The sequence below is a fragment of the Lygodium microphyllum genome, chromosome 20, assembly GCF_053477565.2.
Source record: "Lygodium microphyllum isolate KBCC chromosome 20, Lygodium_microphyllum_v1.1.10, whole genome shotgun sequence".
In the NCBI taxonomy this organism is placed as follows: domain Eukaryota; kingdom Viridiplantae; phylum Streptophyta; class Polypodiopsida; order Schizaeales; family Lygodiaceae; genus Lygodium; species Lygodium microphyllum.
In genome coordinates this window covers 101,713,560-101,733,713 of record NC_141154.1, presented here as the reverse complement: position 1 = coordinate 101,733,713, position 20,154 = coordinate 101,713,560, and the positions used below count along the sequence as shown (strand labels likewise).

The 20,154-nt window shown below is 43.9% G+C and overlaps 1 protein-coding gene across 1 annotated transcript in view; it reads left to right on the top strand.

Annotated features, from left to right (window-relative positions):
- The window catches only part of LOC148019175 (casein kinase II subunit alpha), a 60,900-nt gene that overhangs the window by 24,724 nt on the left and 16,022 nt on the right, over positions 1–20,154 (top strand). Inside the window, exons 4-7 of the mRNA XM_087660719.1 lie at positions 5,849–6,006; positions 6,100–6,190; positions 14,682–14,747; positions 14,833–14,915. Coding sequence (XP_087516845.1) covers positions 5,849–6,006; positions 6,100–6,190; positions 14,682–14,747; positions 14,833–14,915 — 398 coding nt within the window. The remainder of the gene's footprint in view (positions 1–5,848; positions 6,007–6,099; positions 6,191–14,681; positions 14,748–14,832; positions 14,916–20,154) is intronic.

The following is a 20,154-nucleotide window of genomic DNA, read 5'->3' as shown; positions in this document are numbered from 1 at the left end:
AGATCAGGGAGATGGCAAATCTCACCAATGGTCCAAACGGAATAGTAGCACTCATTGGAAGAGTGTAAATCGAAGTGTACGTGATGCACAAGTACTTCTCAAACTCTTCATCTGTAAGGTGACCAAAACAAGAAGAAGAAGATGGTAATGATGAAGGTGTACCTACCTCCTCCTTGAGACCATAATGCCTTCTTAGAGCCTCCAATCATGGAGAAGCTTGATAGGGTGTCATAGGATCCGAAGAAGAAGGTGCGTGAGGCTTTATGAGTTAGAATTGAGTTGCGTGTGAGTTGTGCACAAAGACTAGCCTCCACAATCACTGTAGGATACTCTTTAGAAGAGCACTGGCTTTGATACCATTTGAAGATATGCTAGGGTTTGCACTGAGGAGGAAACACATGTACAACTAAGACAAACACAAAGACTCAGACAGAGACAATAAGCAAAACTCAAACCCTAAACGCAAAACGCAAAATGCAAAACGCAAAACGCAAAAACTCGAAACTCAAACACATAGACAAACACAAAGAGAAAAAACTCTGAAGTGAATGAATATTGTAAATGAATGTAAGAGTGTACAAAATGCCCAAGGGCAGAGCAATGCAATGTCGAAGAGTGATGTCCATCAGAGATGCTGGACAGTAGATGGTAGGTGGTTGATGGCTGAAATTTGCACTGTAGAGTGAGAAACCTGCACAAAAGGATAAGGCTTAATGGTGGGCAGCTTGTCTATTTATAGATGATGAAGGCTGCCCCAAAAAATTAGGGTTTTGGGGGACCATTGAAACCCTCTCGAACCGCACACCAAATTTGTGTTTTTCGTGAATTAAGTGTGTTTTGGGCTTGTTAAAAAATGATAATTAGCTGTAAAGTGTGTTTTAGCTCAACACCACCAAAGTTCCTTGGAGAGACCTTGATGTTGATGTCGATCATACCAACTTTGAAAAATGGAGAGGAATCATAGTAACTATGTCTATCAACAATGCCTCTAAAGTAGCACACGTGACCATTTTGTTAGCAATGCCGCAATGCATACATGACCATGGATTCTGCTTCTTCAGTCAGACTGCGAAAGTGTCCCTTCATGTGAACTCATGCTAGGAGCCAATCCCGCTCTCTATCAAGCAACTCACCATGAACCTCGATATCATTCCCAGCTCCAAGATTTCTAAGTGCTAGACTCTAGTTGATGCATAAAGGAAACCGGACTTTGGATCTTGTGAATTTGTATGAAAGTATAGATGAGGCCCGATTGTTCCATCGCACTATTGTCTCACTCCCTCTTTGGCACTTGAGGGTTGTGAGGAATGACCTGTATCACCTGTACTAGCAAGCTTGAAGGGAGGCCCTTGCAGCCATTGCTGGGGCCGCATGGTCGGAGCCTGAACGTGAGCTTGTAGATGAGGAAGAATCGTCGATAGAGTCATCACCCTTCGTCACTGTCCATGCCTTCTCCTTTTGCAAAGCTGGTAATGTCTTGTAGTCCTTCCGGAGATGTCCCTTCTTGCCACAATAATATCATTGAAACATCTTCTTCTTCTTTCATATGTTACCCCTTGCGGAAGTTGGAACATTTAAAGCACAAAGAAAGAGCATCCTCACTAAACCTTGAATGTGAACATAACACGTCTCCAATAGAACACTTGTAGATGAGTAAACAATGTTGGCATCATGCGGATCTCATAGTGGCAGACACATAGAAGATAAATAGAGGCAAGGAATATTGAGAGATAGATGTGTGCCAAGAATGCAAACTCACAAGAGCTTCAAGAGTTCAAGCAAATTGCAATAAAGAAAACACATAGAGAATGGATCAATAGTAACTAGAATGTAGTGAAAAAAACACGACAATAGGATACACAAAAACCCTCTCTAAAGATGAGTAATGAATCAAAAAGACAAGATGACCATTGCAAAAGGATAAAATCTAATTAAACACAGCCTGAGAATGATGATTACATCCAACAAATAGGAAGGCATATATACCTAAAGACCATTTACCCAACCTACAAAACACAAAATGTGGAAAATGCAGGGCCGATTGGAACCAGCCTTCCATCTTGCAGAGGGTGGTAATTCCTTGATCAAGCATTTAATTACAGCAATCAGTAAATAAACATAAATTGGAATGCACATTTACCTTACTAATCTTGGACATTGGACATGTTGTTGGCCCCTAAATTGGTGTCCCTTTGGAATTTCTTTAACTTCAATTCCCAAATGGATTGAATACAAGCTAAGATTCCACGATCTTCTTTTCTAATCCAAAAGCCCTTTGTTGTTCCAACAATTAGCAAATAAATTGTGCCAAATGCCCCTTGAATTTCATGTAGGACTTGCTCAAAATTAAACCCCAATTGGCCAAATGCTGCCCCAAATTTACAATGGATGGCTTGGCATCTAAAATCCCCGATAATTCACAAATTTTAGGTAGTCATTTGAGTGTATGATGCCTTCTCTTGTTGGCATGGGTCTTGAGGTGGCTAGTGTAGATATGTAGGGTTTACAATAGAAATCTCCCAAATGTCCAGCAAATATGGTTGAGATATGCTCCAAATGGTCGAGAAATGCTATGATCTCTTGAGAATGGGCTGGAATAGGTGAGAGGGAAACCAACCTTCCTTCTTGGAAAGGGTGGTAAGCACTTAATTACAACAATAAGAAAATGAACATAACTTGAAATGCACAAATTACCTTAATAATCTAGGACATTGGCTACCTTGTTGGCCCCAAAATTGGCACCCCTTTCAGTATTTCTTTAACTTGATCGCTAATGAAATGAGTATAAGCTGAGATTCACAATCTCCTTTGCTATTCCAAAAAGCCCCTTTTGGTGTAGCAACAATTAGCAATTAATTCCGGCCAATTGTTTCTTGATTTTTCACCCAAGACTTGCACAAATGGAACCACCAACTAGCCAAATGTTGCCCCAATTCACAATGGATTGGTTGGCAACTAAATTCCTTAACAATTACACAAATTTTAGGTGCTGAATTCAATGTACGTAGATATCTTCACCAATTGGCATGGGTCCTAAGGTGGTTGCGAAACCCTAATTTTCTGCAAAAATTAGGGTTTACGGCAAGGATCTCTCTGCTTTGCTGTCCACCATATTCGGTTGTGATTTGCTTAAAATTGCTTAAAATTATTGAGATCTCATGAGAATGGGTTGGAGCAGGTGAGAGAAAGCTAAGATGAGGGAGAAATCTGATTTTCTTTTTGAGAAAATCCTAATTTCTACCTATTGCCTGCTCTAGTCTGCATTTAATGTAGTCACCTGCTACCACGCACCTCCAAAATGTTGTCACCTAATCAGCAATGGTATTGTCAGTGCCTGGAAGGTGACTCCCTATTGTCCCTTGCTTGTTGAGGTGCCTAGATGGTTGTCTTATGTAGCAAATTGCTGTTCTCTGATCAGGAAATGGACTAGTAGCTAGCTCTCTCTCTCTCTCTTCCCCCCCCAAAAAAAAGCTGTAAACTAACTGAATGGCTAAGAGCCAGCCCCTAAAAACGTTTTCTCAATTTGCAAGGGCAGTCTTGCAAAGTGACAGCCTTCTAAACCTATGTTTCAGCATTATTGAGTCATTTAATTAATTTTTAGAATCAAATTATCCTAAAAATTAAATCCGGCCCTTCTGACCCTGCACAAAATTAAATGTGCCCATCCATAATTAAATTGGCTAGGCCATTTGCAACTTGGAGTGGTTCCGAACCTCCGTTAACCCTTAGATTGGTATTAATTAATTAATTAATGCTAGTCCCTAGTGTCATTACCGACACTTATTGGCCAAATAATTGTCCTAGGGTCAAAATTGACACCAATTGACTCCTAAAGCGCAACTGGCATAACTTATCACAACTTTTGCCTTTGACGTCCACTGCATCCTTGGGGTCCTTAGCTTGTTACCATAAAATAATTGCCATATGCATCACATGTGCTAAACAACCTTGCACATTTGATTAGTAACTTAATCAAATGTTATTAGCAAGATTAAAGCCTCTCAAAATTTCATGCCCTCGTGATAAAGAAAATGCTAGAGAGAAAATTCAAAAGATTCTTCGCGGAGAAACCCTTTTGTATGTTTGTTGCCTATTAATTGTCCTAGGAGTTGTCATGCTAGAAAGTGCTGTCTCCAACTCTTGTAGGCTTCAAAATTGCCATCACTTGCCCCAAACTAATTGGTTTTTGTTGTCTTGGTCTTTAGAAGGTTACCCAGTGTGAGAGAATCAAACTAATAGCTTCCTCTCTTTCTCTCCCATAGGCTGAAAAACTCTTGAATGACTTAGACGTAGCCCCAAAAAACGTTTTTTTAGTTTACATGGACGTTTTTGCCAAGTGGCAGCCTTTTGAAAACATTTTCAGCATTATCCAGTTATTACATTAACTTTTAGAATTAAATAATTCTAAAAATTAACTTCAGCCCTTTTGACCTTGCCCAAAATTAAATGTGCCCATCCAAAATTAAATTAGCTAGGCCATTTGCAACCTCGAGTGGTCCCAAACCGGGAAATGGAATCCATATACCAAGACTTGAGGTAGTACGGAAACAAAGTGAGTCACTGGTTCTGTGGGCATTGACACTGGCTCCCTCTCTCCAAGGGAACTTGCTATGGAAGTATGAAGAGTATACTATCTAGAGGAGGGAGTGCCGGCCTATAAATAGGCTACAGGTTGGTGATAAATTTGGGGCCATTAAAATACAAGTCGGTGAGCATAAATTCTACCAATCAGCCATACAATAGGTGCCTAAAATTCGGTGAACACATCATAGTGAAAAGAAATGTGCCAGCCCACTTGGACATGCAAATTTACACATGAATTGACTATATTCGCTAACATAGTGCAAGCCTTGTGAATACAAATGCAAAGTTTGGTGTTATGTCCTTGGACATCCGTATGGACGTTAGTAGCATTGGTCACAATGGTCACAAAGTGACTTAGTGTGAATGCACCAAGGACACCAAGGGGTTAGGGCAGCCGAGTCCTATTTATAGAATTCAAGGCTCTATTGTGCACATTCATTGTGTGATGACCACTCTCAAACTTTTGGCCTGTTGATTGACGCATCTGCACACTGGGATAATGTGGGCTGGTTGCATGGGATGCCAACCCTAGCTCCTATGCTAGAGTTTGAGCGTGTTTGGCTCTATGGCTGGGAGGCGAGTCTGATGTCTAGTCCCTTTTATTATGGGTATGGCTTGTGTCTTGTCTCATGTGCAGGTTGGATCCTAGGGGGATGTTTCATTTGGTGCTAGTCTTTCCCTAAGAGGTGATACTTAGTAGATTGGTGCTTTGGAGTTTTGAGCTGAGATGCAAACTCCTACGTTTGAGAGGGTGCATAATGCATTTGTTTATGTACATGTGGGTATGTAAGTATGTCTACTGACCTACGTACCTACCCAATGTGTAGGTAATATGTCCTTTACCTACACCTATGTACAAATATGAATAGTTGTGCATGCACACACACAACACAATGGATACAAGTATGTATTGGATAGTTTGCACATGTCAACCTACATGCTTGACCATTTAATTGTTCATTGTTCATAGTTTAAGGTTGCTTTGCAATTATGTGGCGTTTTTTGGAGGTTCCTTTAAGTCCTTGACACATATTGGACCTGCACCAAAATAGAGGCAGGTAAAGCTAAGAGGATAGCAGAAATAATTCTCATGGCCATCTTTTTACTTGTGCAAGAACTAATGTTTTCAACAGTTTCCTTAAACACTTGTGGAAGATGTGGCAGATGAAGTGCCAAAGCATAACTCCATATCTCTAGTCTTGTCCTTATATGGTGTTTTGGATTGGTTTGAAGGAAGTTTTTTAATCAATTAAATATGCCGCAGGCACTTGACTACTGCCATTCTCAAGGAATTATGCATAGAGATGTGAAGCCACATAATGTCATGATTGACCATGAGCAAAAGAAGTTGCGCCTCATTGATTGGGGGCTTGCAGAGTTCTATCATCCTGCTAAGGAGTACAATGTTCGAGTAGCTTCAAGGTTGCTTTCTACATCCAGATTGTGCTTTCTGTTGTTTTGATATAAATATCTATGTTGCTGAATCATGATGCAATTATTCAAATTGAATTGTAGATACTTCAAAGGCCCCGAACTTTTGGTAGATTTGCAAGATTATGACTATTCTCTGGACATGTGGAGTCTTGGGTGCATGTTTGCAGGGATGGTGAGTTATCACTCCTCATTAATATTCAATGCTTGATTGAGCTTGTTATACATGCCAATGGAAGTGGTGAATGCTGGATACTGGTGGTTTCTTCTAGACAGCTGTTGTCGTTTGATCAAATACTCTCATGCTACTGTTGCAAGTTTTCAGAGTGTATTTTTTGCTTAGGTGTTCAATTATTCCCTCCCTTTATAGCGATCTCTTCTTTTTGCAGCATGCCATGCATTAATCCTCTTGTTTTTTGAGCATGGCATGCCTTGTAGTTTAGACGCGATTTAAAGAAAGCAACACATAAGGAAAGTGGCCTCAAGCTATTATCCATTTAGCAAAAGGACCTCAAGCTATAGCTCATTTATCAGGTCAAAGAATTTGAGCTTACACTTTCAATGTACACTTCATGTAACTTGTAAACAGCAATGTGATTACTTATTTAATCTGAATAAATTAAGAGAGCAGATTAGAATGAAGCCAACTATAGTATTGGTCTCAAACCCACCAAAGTCTTTAGCTGAGGTTGGTGTTCTAGCAGAGCAGAGAGACTGAGCCTAGATCCAGGAAACAAGCTGTATAGCACACTTGCATCCACCTAAGGTGCTTATTGAATCATGCACAACCAAGTTGGTCATACCTAAAATGTGATTAGGTTCATCATCCATGTGCAAACCAGCTATTCTGACCTCAACACAAGATACAGTAAAGAGTGCATCCATGAAGCATTTTGACCTTAGCACAAAATACAGCAAAGAGTGCATCCATGAGGCATTATAGTATCGTCTCAAACCCACCAAAGTCTTTAGCTGAGGCTGGCATGTTAGCAGGGCAGAGAGACTGAGCCTAGATCCATGTGCCTAGATCCAGGAAACAAGCTGTCTAGCACAATTGCATCCACCCGAGTGTTTATTGAATCATGCACAACCAAGTTGGTCAAACCTAAAATGTGATTAGGTTCATCATCCACATGCAAAAATAGCCTTTCTGACCTCGGCACAAAATACAGTAAAGAGTGCATCCATGAGGCATTATGATCTCAGCACAAAATACAGCAAAGAGTGCATCCATGAGGCATTATGAGATTGCTATAATATACTTCTGAGCTGATGGAAACATTCTTGCTTCACCTTAGGCTTACACTAGACTGGAAGTCCCTCTGAAAATTGACCAAGGTGATGATCCACACACTGATTTAGCCTCAAACTGAAATGCAGCAGGTGTAAGTTAGTAAATGACCACACAAACTTGGAAAAGGTATCAGTGATGTGATAGTGCAAGAACACTATAATGTACAGCTAAGGCTGATGTCAAAAAATGAAAATGAAACTTGCAGCCTTGCCTCAACAAACAGCAACTTGTTTTGGCTATGGCAGCAAGCGCACAATTGTTTACACAGCTTGTAATATGTGATGTCTTGCCTACTGCCCTGCCTACACCCCCCCCCCCCCCCCCCCCCTCCTTCTGCCCTGTTTGCCCGTTTGTTGTCCTGTGCCAGCTTTTCCCCCGGCCTGACCCTCTGCCTCCTCCTCCGCCCTGATCCCCGCTTCTTTCGCTTTGCGGCCCTGGCCCTGTCCGGCAAGCCCAACACCCGCCTTGTGCCCGTTGTGAGCTGGCCTTCAGTGGTGTCCAACACCTCCCCCACTGTAAGAAAAAAGCATTTTCCCCCTCCTCACCATCGCCGTGGCGCCCCCCCCCCCCCCCCCCCCCCCCCCCAGTCGCACAGTAGCGTGATTGGCAGGTTCTCAGCAGGGATGCGCAATGGAAACCTCTGGTCAGACACTGGTGCATTCTGCGAGTGCCCCCAAGTGAAACACATTGCGCATTGTCCTCTCTGAGAAACAATTCTTAGCCGTCCGTGCCACAGAGTTGGAGCTGAAAGAAACAACGATCTTTGGTGGTCATAGGATACTCCCCATTTAGGGCCGAGCTTCGAGATTGGCTTCACTCCACGCTGCGCATTGGCATAGTGCAGATCGCGGAGGCAGTTCTCATGGTCAAGGGATTTTCATGGTTCGACTCACCTCTGCAGACGCAGCGCGTGAGCTAGTGGATAGCTCATCCAATGCTTCCACCAATGGGGGTCATTTACATGGTTTCATGGTACAGTGGCTTCACAGTGGAGGCATTCGCGCTCCATAATAGGTTTCTCAGATATCTGGTCACCTTACTCTTCCTCGGATTGGCGGTAGAGTATCGCCAGTTAGTGGAGGGCTTCCAATAGCTCTTCAGCACAATTCTTCTTGCATCCTTCGTGGATGTAGTGACAGTTGCATGAGTCCCAAATGTACAAGTGGCAGTGAAAAATACAAAGAATATACCAAAGTTTCTGGAGATTGAGGCAAGTGGACACTCTTTTAGGCAGCAGGTTATTGTGATTGGGCAGCCAGGGCAGTGTCTGCGTTGCTATGACTTTGGGCATCGGGTAATAGATTGTACGCGCTTTAGAGCCAAGGCAGCTCTGTCGATAGGCCTGCAGGTGGACGTTGATGGTTTTACACGGGTCCAGAGACGATATAGAGGGAGACAGCAGGGGGGCCGCAATCAGCCCTTGAGACACAGCCACGGTAGCGGGAGGAGGAGGGCGAGCGTCGGCCCCCTGGAAGAGCACCTTGCAGCCCTCCCCCTACTCGTCCCATCGGGTAGGACCACAAGCCTCCACATCCACCACCCATGGAGGCGCCATAGACTACCTTACTCGAGATCCCACAGCTCTCCCCCCTCCCTCCTCCTCCTTCCCCACAAGAGGTGAGGAGCCCCATATGTTGACCACCAGCTCATCTATCCCTGCCGCTCGTCACACTTTCCGAGACAGACGCAATTGCTACCACAGGAGTTCTTTCGCAATGGTTCGTGGTCCTACGTGAGAGTTGCGGAGCGTGGAGAGTTTCCACTACCTCTGGAGGTGGGGATCTTTGTGGTATGCAAGTCAAGGAGTAGCAAGGCCCATTTACAAGCACCATCGAATGGACCAAACTATGCTTTCTTCCTTCAGACCTCTCACACAGGAGACTGGACGATGACATAGATAGAGGAGGAGGTGAAGAGTCAGGTGGCAGACCACATCTCCCAGTGGATGGAAGGAGGACTAGCACTCTTTTTCCAACAGTGGCCAGGTTGCATGATGGACATTAACTGGTGGGCTGGTGCCGAGGTCCTACATCTGAGCATCATCTTTCGAGCCCCTCGGGCCTCCACAGTGGAGAGCATCGATGGATGTGATTGAGTGGTCCCTAGCACAGGTGGCCCGTTTCTACCAATGTACAGAGTCACGCCTCTCAGCTTGGTTGATAGATGCCCTAGTGGTACCACCTGGAGCATTTATCACCCCCATGACCCGAGGGCCACCATGGGGGAATGGAGTTCACCGTCCCGGCCTGCAGCAAAGCGTATCTGCATGTCCCATAGCTCTTCTTCGTTATTAGTAGCTTCCACACGGAACATATGCTTGTTTGGTTAGTCATAGGTTTTCCTATGAGTTTATATCTCGCATACTGGAATGTGAATAGCCTCCACTATAGTGGGGCACACGGTTCTAGGAAGTTGATTGTTCGGCAGGAGTTGCATCCTGCCCTCGTCGGACAGATCGACATTTTACTTTTGCAGGAGCACAAGTTCACTCCTACTCAGGCCCATCGAGCAGGGAAGATATTCCCAGGTGGTTCACACACTTACTAGGAGTACGCCATCGGTGCCCACGGTAGGAGTGGAGGCGTATGCACCCCTATTGGCTCGAGTCTCACCGCTTGTGTATGTGACTACGGGATGATTGGCGCAGGGAGGGTTCTATGGATCATATTGGATATTGGGGACTCATGCCTTGTAGTCCTCAATGTCTATGTTCCTACTGAGATTAGGGCACGCATCATGTTCTAGGTGGAGATCGTAGTAGGACTCCAAGAGGTGGACTCTTGGATTGTTAGAGGAGACTTCAACAACTTGGAGGCCTTAGAGGACTAGCAGGGTAGAGACAGGAACTACCAGGGTATGGCTAGGGAGGAGTAGGAGGCATGGAAGGTTTTCCTCCTCGCAGTAGGAGCTCGTGATGCTTGGAGAGACTTAGCTTTTCACAGGAGGGAGAGGTCGTTGGACTTCTCTTGGGGATACATGCGACTGGGCCGAGTTTTGCTGGAGCTGCAAGACAGGTTTTATATGGGAGAGTGGGGATGCTCTCGCGGAGGCCAAGTAGGGCAGTTGGCCGGAACCACTTTGTCTAATCACTACCCAGTTCTCTTGACACTTGATGCCCGAGCTTCAGCCTTGGACACACAATCCTGTTGGATCCCTGACTCAGTCTACAAGAGGGAGGAGGTGAAGAGGCAAATCGAGCAGCTCTGGACATGATGTGCAAGGAGTTTTTCCAGGTGCATCAACCTCGTACCTTAGGAGAGTAGATACGCAGCCTTCGGGAATTAGTATGGGAGGATTCGTTCTAGCCCAGATGAGGTGATGGAGATTGGTACTGATTACTACAGACACCTTTTCAAGCGGGAAACAGTCTCAACCAAAGGACAATGTTGTAGACAAGAGATCTGGGACCACATCCAGTCCCTCCTCACAAAGGAGATGGGACGCTCCATCCTAGACCCCTTTATAGAGAAGGAATTAGAGGAGGCTTTCCATGCACGGGACAGGTAGAAATGCCTGGGAGAGGACGGTCTTTCTAAGGTCTTTTTCACTACGTACTGGGCGGTGGTGAAGGACCCCCTACTGTTGGCCTTTCAGGAGATTTTCAACTCAGGATAGATGCCAGGGAGTCTATTGGCAGGTCTTGTCAGTCTCCTTCCCAAAAGAGGAGACCGGTTGGAGCTATCCCAGTGGAGACCGATTACCTTGTTGTCAGTGGCCTATAAGGCATTGGCAAAGATGATCGGTACGCAACTTCGCCCCGTGCTTCCAGACATCATTTATGACACACAGACAGGTGTTGTCCAGGATAGGAGCATCCTAGGCAATGTCTTCACCTTCTTTGAGACGACTGAGTGGGCCCAACACAGTGGTCATGGATTGGTTGTACTTCTTCTGGACTTCTAGAAAGCATATAATAGGGTTGACTGGGACTTCTTGGAGGGCACCATGGTGAGGTTGGGCTTCCCCGAGGCAGGGATACGCGGGGTCTTTGCACTTTACAGATTGGCTACTAGCAGGGTTCTTATAGGTGGCAAGAGGGGGGAGGAGTTTTGGCTGGAGAGATCGGTTCGGCAGGCTGTCCTCTGGCCCCATATCTGTTCCTACTCTTTGTAGAGGCAATGTCTTACTTCCTCGGGTCACGTGATCGGGCTACGTGGCCTTCAACTTCCGGTGGGAGAGGAGACGAAGCTGTTAGATTCAAAGTATGCAGATGATATCGCACTTTATATAGAGGATGATGAGCTAATGTTGGAGAGAGTGAGACTAGCTCTGGAGGTGTTTTGCATCGCAGCGGGAGTGAAAATCAACTGGCGAAAGTTGGTTGGTTTTCTTACGGACCTGGACTCTAGCCCCAAGTGGGGTGTCCACTTGGGATTTAGATGGGTGTGTAGAGGGCAAACCATCCGATACCTAGGGTTCCAGGCGGGTCGCAATATCACTCTTGCCTAGCAATTTCTTCCAGTCCTCGACTCTATCAGGCAGAAGCTGATCTATTGGAGTACTGCCTGCCTTTCCTTAGTAGGCCGAGCCCTGGTGGTCAACCATGTTCTTGTGACGGCTTGGTATATTGCCTCGTGTTGGTACTTTTCCTTGTCTTGTGTAGTTCAACTTCGTCGCCTAGTGCGGAATTTCCTCTGGATTGAGTCAGACGGTTCCAGGGATTCTTGGGCCAAGGTGGCGTGGGCGACCGTCATCCGGTATCGGTTTGAGGGAGGGCTTGAGATCATAGACCTAGAGTTCTAGAGCTTGGTCCTTTTGGGCAAGCTAGTAGTCCGTAGGCTCACACCAAGAGGTAAGACCTAGAAGGTTCTATTGCAGGAGGGCCTCCAGGAGTGCAGACCGAGGCTTGGTGGTGATTGGAGGCCGTCCTTGAGATGGATCTTCACGACGGCCCAGATCACGCCTCCCAGATCTTCCTTTCTCTGCAGCCTTCTTTGTGTGTGGTAGGGCCTCCGCAAGGCCCTAATTCAGAGCCCCCCAGGTTGCCAGGAGGAGATAGACCGCTACCCGGTGATTTGGAACCCCCAGGTTAGAGATTAGGATGGGATACAGATTGGGGAGCGTCCCCACATCCAGTGGGCTGGTTGGGAGGCTAGCCCTGCTCGTACCATCATGACACGGCGGGAGGTGTACAGGATGGTGGACTTGGAGGTGTTGCAGCAGGCATCAGGTTGTCAGAGAGGAGTTGAGCTGAGGAGAAGGGAGATTGATGCAGTGATACCTCAGGAGTGGCTTGACCCCCCACCCCCCCCTCTTGATACGAGAGCCAATAGAGCCTGGCGAGGTATGGGCCGCTAGATTTTCACCAACAGGTACCCCCTACAGGTGACAGGTAGAGGTATCCCCTACAGGACTTTCTTCGCGGTGCAGGAGGGGCGGTGTTTGGTCCTTTACAGAGGGCAGCAGGATGAGGAGATCTTTGTCCTTCCGTGGAGGAGGATTCGTGTGGTTGGTCTTCAGGGGAAGACCTGGCATCTGGATCCTTATGTGTTCTGGGAGGAGTTCCAGGAGTGGCGCCTTTGGATATGGGAGAGTAAGCCACTTGATGAGCTAGAGTGGGACCCTAGAGAGTGGCTATGGCTGGCCATTGCGGTCACCAAGAACCGAGGTTCTTGGAGTATATATCTAGGATTGGTAGACATGTGCTGATGCATGGGGGCATGGATTGGGCACCTTCGCGTAGCAGATACTGGGCGGAGCACAACATTATGGATGCCTTCCATCGCACTGGCGTCGACTATGGGACAACTAGAGGCCGAGGAGGGTATCGTATTTCTTATGGCTTTTGGCACATGGAGGTCTGGCGGTGGGGAGTTGGCTAGCCCAGATGCAGCAGGATGGAGGGTGTAAACGCTGCACACAACAGCTTTTGGAAACTGCAAAGCATTGCCTTTGGTTGTGCGAGGTGGCACAACTCGTGTGGAGAGGAGCATGCCGCATTCTCCGCCGTTTGGCACCCAGCCTTGGATGTATCTCGTAGGGAGCTTTCTGCTGGGAGGCAGTTAGCCAGTGCCATCACCTTTTGTACGAGGCCGGGATGCAAGCCACGATTTTCATCATTGATGCTGGGTCTTGCGGAGTGGTTGTCCGCTTGGAGGCTTTAGCTAGCTGCCAGGTACTAGAACCCACAATAGATTGCTCTGAGGTATGGGAGATCGTAGGGAGTCTTACTGGACGGCACATCTGGAAGGCGTGCTGCCAGGAGGTTTTTGGCGGGGAGAGCCTTTCAGTACAGGCGACTTTGGCAGAGCTATGGACCTCCATCATCCACTCCCTCTGCGGCTGGTGAGACCAAGTGTAGGGCGAGTTTGGAGCTCGTCAGGAGCTCCGTTTTCACTTCCTGCGCACTTGGGGAGGCCAGGACCTGTTCTTCATGATGCAGGCAGGCAGCCCCAGATGGCAATACCCCCCCCCCCCCCCCCCCCCTCCTCCATGGCTTCTTGCCCCCATTCCCCCCAGACTGCCTTGAAAGGCTTGTATACATGATGTATTTGTGACTTCGCATCAGCTCCAGCTAGTATGTTGAGCATGAGGACTCCGTTGTAATCAGTTTTTTTGAGTAATATAATTAGCCACATTTTACTTGCAAAAAAAAAAAGTGGTGTCTTATCAGCAGGGAAGCCTGGAAAAAAAAGATATGTATGCTGAGGTCTTTCTTGCAAAACCCTTATCTTATATTTCTGTAACTGCAACACACCTACTTATTTGAATTGTTAGTGCATGTATGGTTTGTGTAATTCACAAATACAGATTGGCGTTGTACCATCTAATGAAAATGGTCTTGGGGTATCTCTCTTGACTAGTTGGGATGAGCTCTAGAAATCTGAATCTTTATGCCCATTACTCGGAAGAGGATTGATTATCGCTGCCTCTGAATCTTGATCAGAAACTACTCATCCCCTGAGTCAAAAATTAAAAGGGAGAGTCGCTAGGGAGATGAGGACGTATTACTCTGTAAGAAAAAAGTTGTGCGCATCTGTATGAGTCTAGAGGCTAGGATTGATAATGAGTTTGTAGCACAATGCCAGTATGAATACCATTTACTAGTTAACCCTGGTTGATACCCCGTCCCCATTAAACTAAAGCACCTGGTCCTGTAGACAGTGTCACAATGCTGATGTAGCATATTTTTCTTACAGCCCACTCTAATCATTTTGTACCGGCCATCCTGTAGTCACATGGATGAGCCGACAAAGCCTGAGAAGTTTCTTAGCTGCTGCATCTTATAAAAGCTTACTTCAGATCTTCCTATTTTCACAAGAAACATTTGTTTATGATTAGACCATTATTACAATGCAAAGGGTGGTAACTCTGTGTAAGTTTTGCTGTTTCACCATGGAAGATTGTTTATTAAGGGTTACTTGCTCTTCAGATCTTTCGAAAGGAGCCATTCTTTTACGGCCATGATAATTATGATCAGTTGGTGAAAATTGCAAAGGTATGGCATCCTCTCTTCATCGTTGTTGTAGGAGATTGCTATTCTATCATTGGTTCCATGTATCTGATATGAAACGACTTTTCAGGTGCTTGGCACAGATGAACTGAATGCATATCTGAACAAGTATTGCTTGGAGCTTGATCCCCATTTGGAGGGCTTAGTTGGGAGGTTTGTGACTGCCATACGATGAATCATATAAACTCCATTCATTACTTTCATAAATCTCTGATTCTTTTTCCTGGTTTGTTATGCTATCTAAATGGTTATCAGTTTGATGCCAAAAACTTTTTGTTTGATGTCTGATTAAGTAAAAAAAAACTACATACATGTTGAATCTACTTGCCAACAATCTTAAAGTCCTGCACAAATTGTCACAAGTTGAGCCATGATACATTTATCTGAGCTATCCTTTCTTAGCTGGCTATTGCAACTTCTGAGAAGCTTTTAAGGTTGATTTGATAGTGAAGCTCAATTGATGCTTTGTGACATGTCGAAGCTGGATAGTGTTCCATTCTGAATCGTCTTTGGATGCATGCTTGTGCAGTTGTTATATTCTGGTTTCAATGAGGTTCACGTATGAAGATTTTCAAAAATAGTGTGCTCAATGTTAAATACTGGAAATCTGTTGAAGTTTAGGTGACACACATTAGTGACATTAACTACCAGCATTTAGTGTCTTTGATGCTAGGTGATAGGTCAATACTTTCACCCCAGTTTAGACACATGATACCTTCACCCTGGTATAGGTGATACACATTAGTGACATTCATTGCCAGCGTTTAGTGACTTTGATGCTAGGCGATAAGTCAATATCTTCACCCTACTTTAGAGACTCAATACCTTCACCCTAGTTTAGATTCCTTAAATTTGTGGCATAAGTAAAAGATAAACAAAAAACATACATGCATGCATGGATACCTTTATATGTACAAACATGCATGCATGCATACACATATAATTGTCACTCGAAACTCCTTGAAACTCCCCTTTTCCGCAATTTCAGTCTCCATTTTTGTTCCCATTTTCGTTTCTGCCTTTCTTATCCCTGTAGTTACAGTAACTTCTCAAAATTTAAAATATTTTCTCTTTTTATTTTTGTCTCCAACTGTTTCCTGTTCCCCATAACTATGACATTCTAAGCTATAAAAAATTAAGCCTAGCCTCATAAAGAAAAACAAATCAATTGCTGCTGTTTGAGTCTTTGTTAGGACAAATGTCTAGAACAACTCCGTAAAATGGGCCAAGGGGAACTTCCATTTTTCATCCCACAAGTCCCAAACATTAGGTGCTTGATTTCGGCCTCTACATTTACTCTTGCTGCCTTCCATTTCAAACACCCTGCTGGATTTAACCTGGTGGCTCTCCAAATGCAGTCCTCTGCTGTTTGTGCATTCCTCTGTGCAACATCTACATCAGTATGCTGCTGCTCCTGCGTCACCAAACACAAGCTGCCAGCCTTGATCTACACGCTGTCCTTGTCTTTGACATTTTTGCCACTGTGTTGTCATTTTATGGATCAAAACCCAGCCCTGGCTGCCTCAGGTGAAGATCCTATTGGTATTGTTACTCTTTCTTCTAGACATGCTCCTGTCTTGCCCTCAAATGCTCCTGTTTTGATAAGGTTTCATTAAACTTTATCATCTTAGGTTTAACCCTTACAGGGGCTTTTTGTTATGAACATGACAAGAATAAGACCTATTTCTTGCGAAGATCTCACATAAATACAAGATGATAACCTGATGGAGAATTGAGACTATTACAATAATGACATTGAATACAAGACGATATATTTTTATTATAAGATTGAAGTTTAAGATTGACATACAAGAATAAGATACATAACAATAATTGTATACAAGACGCAAGTGGAGTATTGCCTTGCCTTGAGGATGTGAAATTTTGATGCTTTGCTTAGCATTTGAGTAGGTATTAATCAAGTGTACAAATGTGAGATGCACATGTGACGTGCAAGTTAGTTATTTCACAATGATGCTCCAAGCACCTTGAGAAGTCAGTGGATATCAAAGACAAACGATGTAATAAGTTGTATTTGAGAGGTACTAGGTGATAATGGTGATAGTTTTTGGTCTAGTTTTTATCGGCCATTAATGTTAGTGGTGACACTAGTAACTAGGCATTAATTAATTAATGCTAGTTTAGGAGTTAATAAATGCTTAGGACTACTTGGATGACAAATTGGCCCAACCAATTTAATTGTTGGTTGGTAGATTATTTGTGAGCAAGAAATAATAATTAAATTAAAATTTAGAATTAATATTCTGAAAATTAGTTTAATTGGGTTGCAAATTTATTGAAAAGTGCATTTAGAAGGTTGCCACTTGCGAAACTTGCACATGCAAGTAAGGAGTCTATTAGAGGCTGATGGAGCCTCATTCCAACATTGTGGAGGTTAGAAGAGGAGGAGAGAGTTGCCATTGCAATTTTCCAGCTAGTGGTAAACAACCCAATCATTAGAGATTATCATCAAAGTGCTGTTGCCAGTTGATCAGGAAGCCATTGAAGGCAGGTAACAACCTTTGTAGGCTATCTATAGGTAGTTGATGGGAAGTTTAGGATCTGAGGGGCAAGTGAGTGGACTGTAGTCAATCAGCCATTCATTGTTGGGGTGAAACATCCCCCTAGGATCCAACTTGGACATGAGACACGACACAAGTCATATCCACAATAAAAGGGATTGGATGTCAGACTCACCTCCTAGCCATAGAGCCAAACAGTCTCACCCCCAAGTCGGGAGCTAGCAACACTTTGGGTCACAACCACATTCCAAGGGTTGGTGTTCCATACTTCCAGCCTACACCATCTTGTTGTACAAATGCGTCGATCAATGAGCCAAGAGCCCAAGAAAGGTAATCATACAATGAATATGCACAATAGCACATTGAGTCCTATAAATAGGACTCAGCTGCCCGAAGTGCCCTTGGTGCATTTACACTAAATCACTTCATGACCACAATGACCAATGCTCTTTTCCCTTATGAATGATTGCTGTCCTCAACAATATCCTTAGGGACGAAGTGAGGAAAATGACTCTTCAATGAGAACGTATTGACTCCCAAGTAGCCTCTGTCTTCGAGCGGTTTTTCCATTTGACCAAATACTTAGGATAAATGGTCTAATGAGATTGTGTAGTCCTAAGGTCAAGAACCAATTGAGGTTCAAGTGGGATCTAACGAGCAATATCCTTAAGCCATGGGACTTCCTCAATCGAAACAATTATTCACATTTTTCAATTATTCTTTTAAATGACTCACATGAAAGACAAGGTAAACTTGGATTTTCGAAGGTAAATCCAGCTCATGGGATACACTACTTATCTTCTTGGTAATAAAAAAGGATCACAATGTCTTGAAGACAATTTATAGCACTTGCTGGTAGTCATGGAATCGGAGTCCTTTGGGACTTTAAGGTAAATCCATATGCCCTCTTGGAGCACCTTTTCTTGTTTCTGAAGGGCCTCCTCCATGTTGCTTAATCGAAATTTTCTTATTTCTAAGAAAGTTGGGTGTCGCCTAAGCAACTAAAAAAATAAAACTTTTGGTTCATAGTAAAGTGATTATAATTAGTGTACAACTAGAATAGAAAAATTTCCATACTCCTAGTTCCTTTATACAATAACTAACTATTCAACCCTAAGGATCCATTTTAATATTTTTTTGTTTTTCTTATAGGACTCAATGCTGCACCGTGGTTTGTCACTTCTCTACAACTAAGTCTCATAAGTTTGTTTAGCCTCGGCAATATGGCTTGCAAGAGTACTTATTGATGGTTTAGGTGGGGCGGTCTTTAAATTACTGCTTCCACTAATGAGTCGAGGGCAACATGAATCGCTTTCTATATAAATATAAATAAATAAATATATCACCTAATAGAAAAAATATACTAATTATCAGCGTGTATCAAGAGGTAAATCTATTGAAAATATAGATGTTCCAGAAACGAACGGTACATGACTTAGTTATGGAAAATGTGGTATTAAAAGTTGTTTTTTTTTTCTTTTTATCTCAAAGTACCTACGATTTAGATTAACATGTACTTGTCCAGATCGTACATTATTGTTTCAATGCTTGGAATGGCTTGAAGATTTGATGGATTTATGCAAAGAAACTCGTATTATATGTAGTTATGACGGAGAAGAGTACTCACAAACCCTCGCACCATTAGAGTTAAGATTAAGGCTAGATCTCTTGAGGAATACATGGCTGGTTAGCATAAAATGTGGCATGATCTTGGGCCGGTTTAATGCTTTTCTTAGCAATCATCATCTCTTGCATATTGTGCAAAAAGTCAACTACGGATTGCATTTTCATCCCCTTGAGCTTTGTGGCAAGCAATGGTTTCAACTCATAACCATACATAAGCATAAACGAGCTATAACTGGTTGCCGAATGCTTAGCATTGTTACAAGCATGTTGCACTTATTGTGTTCCTCCTATGTTCTGGTGGGAATGCTTCCTTACCCATAGGCACTTTTTGTTAGCAGTCTAGTAAACTCATGTGTGAGTTTGGGCTATGCTTGATATTACTGGGTAATTTAGGCATTTTATAGTGGTCATTTTAGTGATGATTTAGGCATTTATTATTGTCCGACCGGCATTAAATGCTGGTTGACCAGCTGCCATATTTAGCTTATTTTGGGCTTGTTTATTCAGCGGCTCCTCCTCTCATTAAATCAGAATCATTCTTTAGGTGGTCTTCTTGTTGGAGAGAGGAGCTTGTGCCAGTGATCCACTGTTGTATGTGTCATTCTCATGTTTGGTATATGGATTCCATTTTCGGAGCACATCTCTGAGTTTTCTTCCTTTGCAGTGTTCTTTTGTTCTTTTGTTCTTTTGTTTCCTTTCTCTTCTGTCTTGTTCAACAGTTTATTTCAGCACTTGTCTATGCTTCCATTGTTGCACCACTTCTAACACTTTGCCTTCTAGTTGGAGAATGTTTTTTTTCTTGTATGAACACTTGTTAGTGGGTGCGGTAGTTAGTACCTTAGGGATTGTACTTTCATATCATTCTCACATAGTGGATGTGACCTTCCAATACTCTTTTCTCTATTGTTGTTCACTTGTTAATTGTGAGTGTGCACGTGCTGTTGAACCCTAATCTAACAATGGTATTAAAGCCATACCTCTTCTTAGCTGCCACTTTGCTTGTGCATTACCATAGTTGTTGTTGAGCCTCGTGCTTGGTTGTTCTCCTTCTTTTCAGCTTGCATGTTGATAGCTTCATCTCAAAGCAGTTAGCCCTTCATACATCATGCTGCCAACAGTCTCGTTAGACAAGCAGTACTCGAATATCAAGGAGAACCAACCAAACCCCCCCCCCCCCCCCCCCCCCTTCCCCCCGCGCCCTCGGGGCTCTGCGAGACAGCTCCTCCTCTTTACAATAGCTTGTC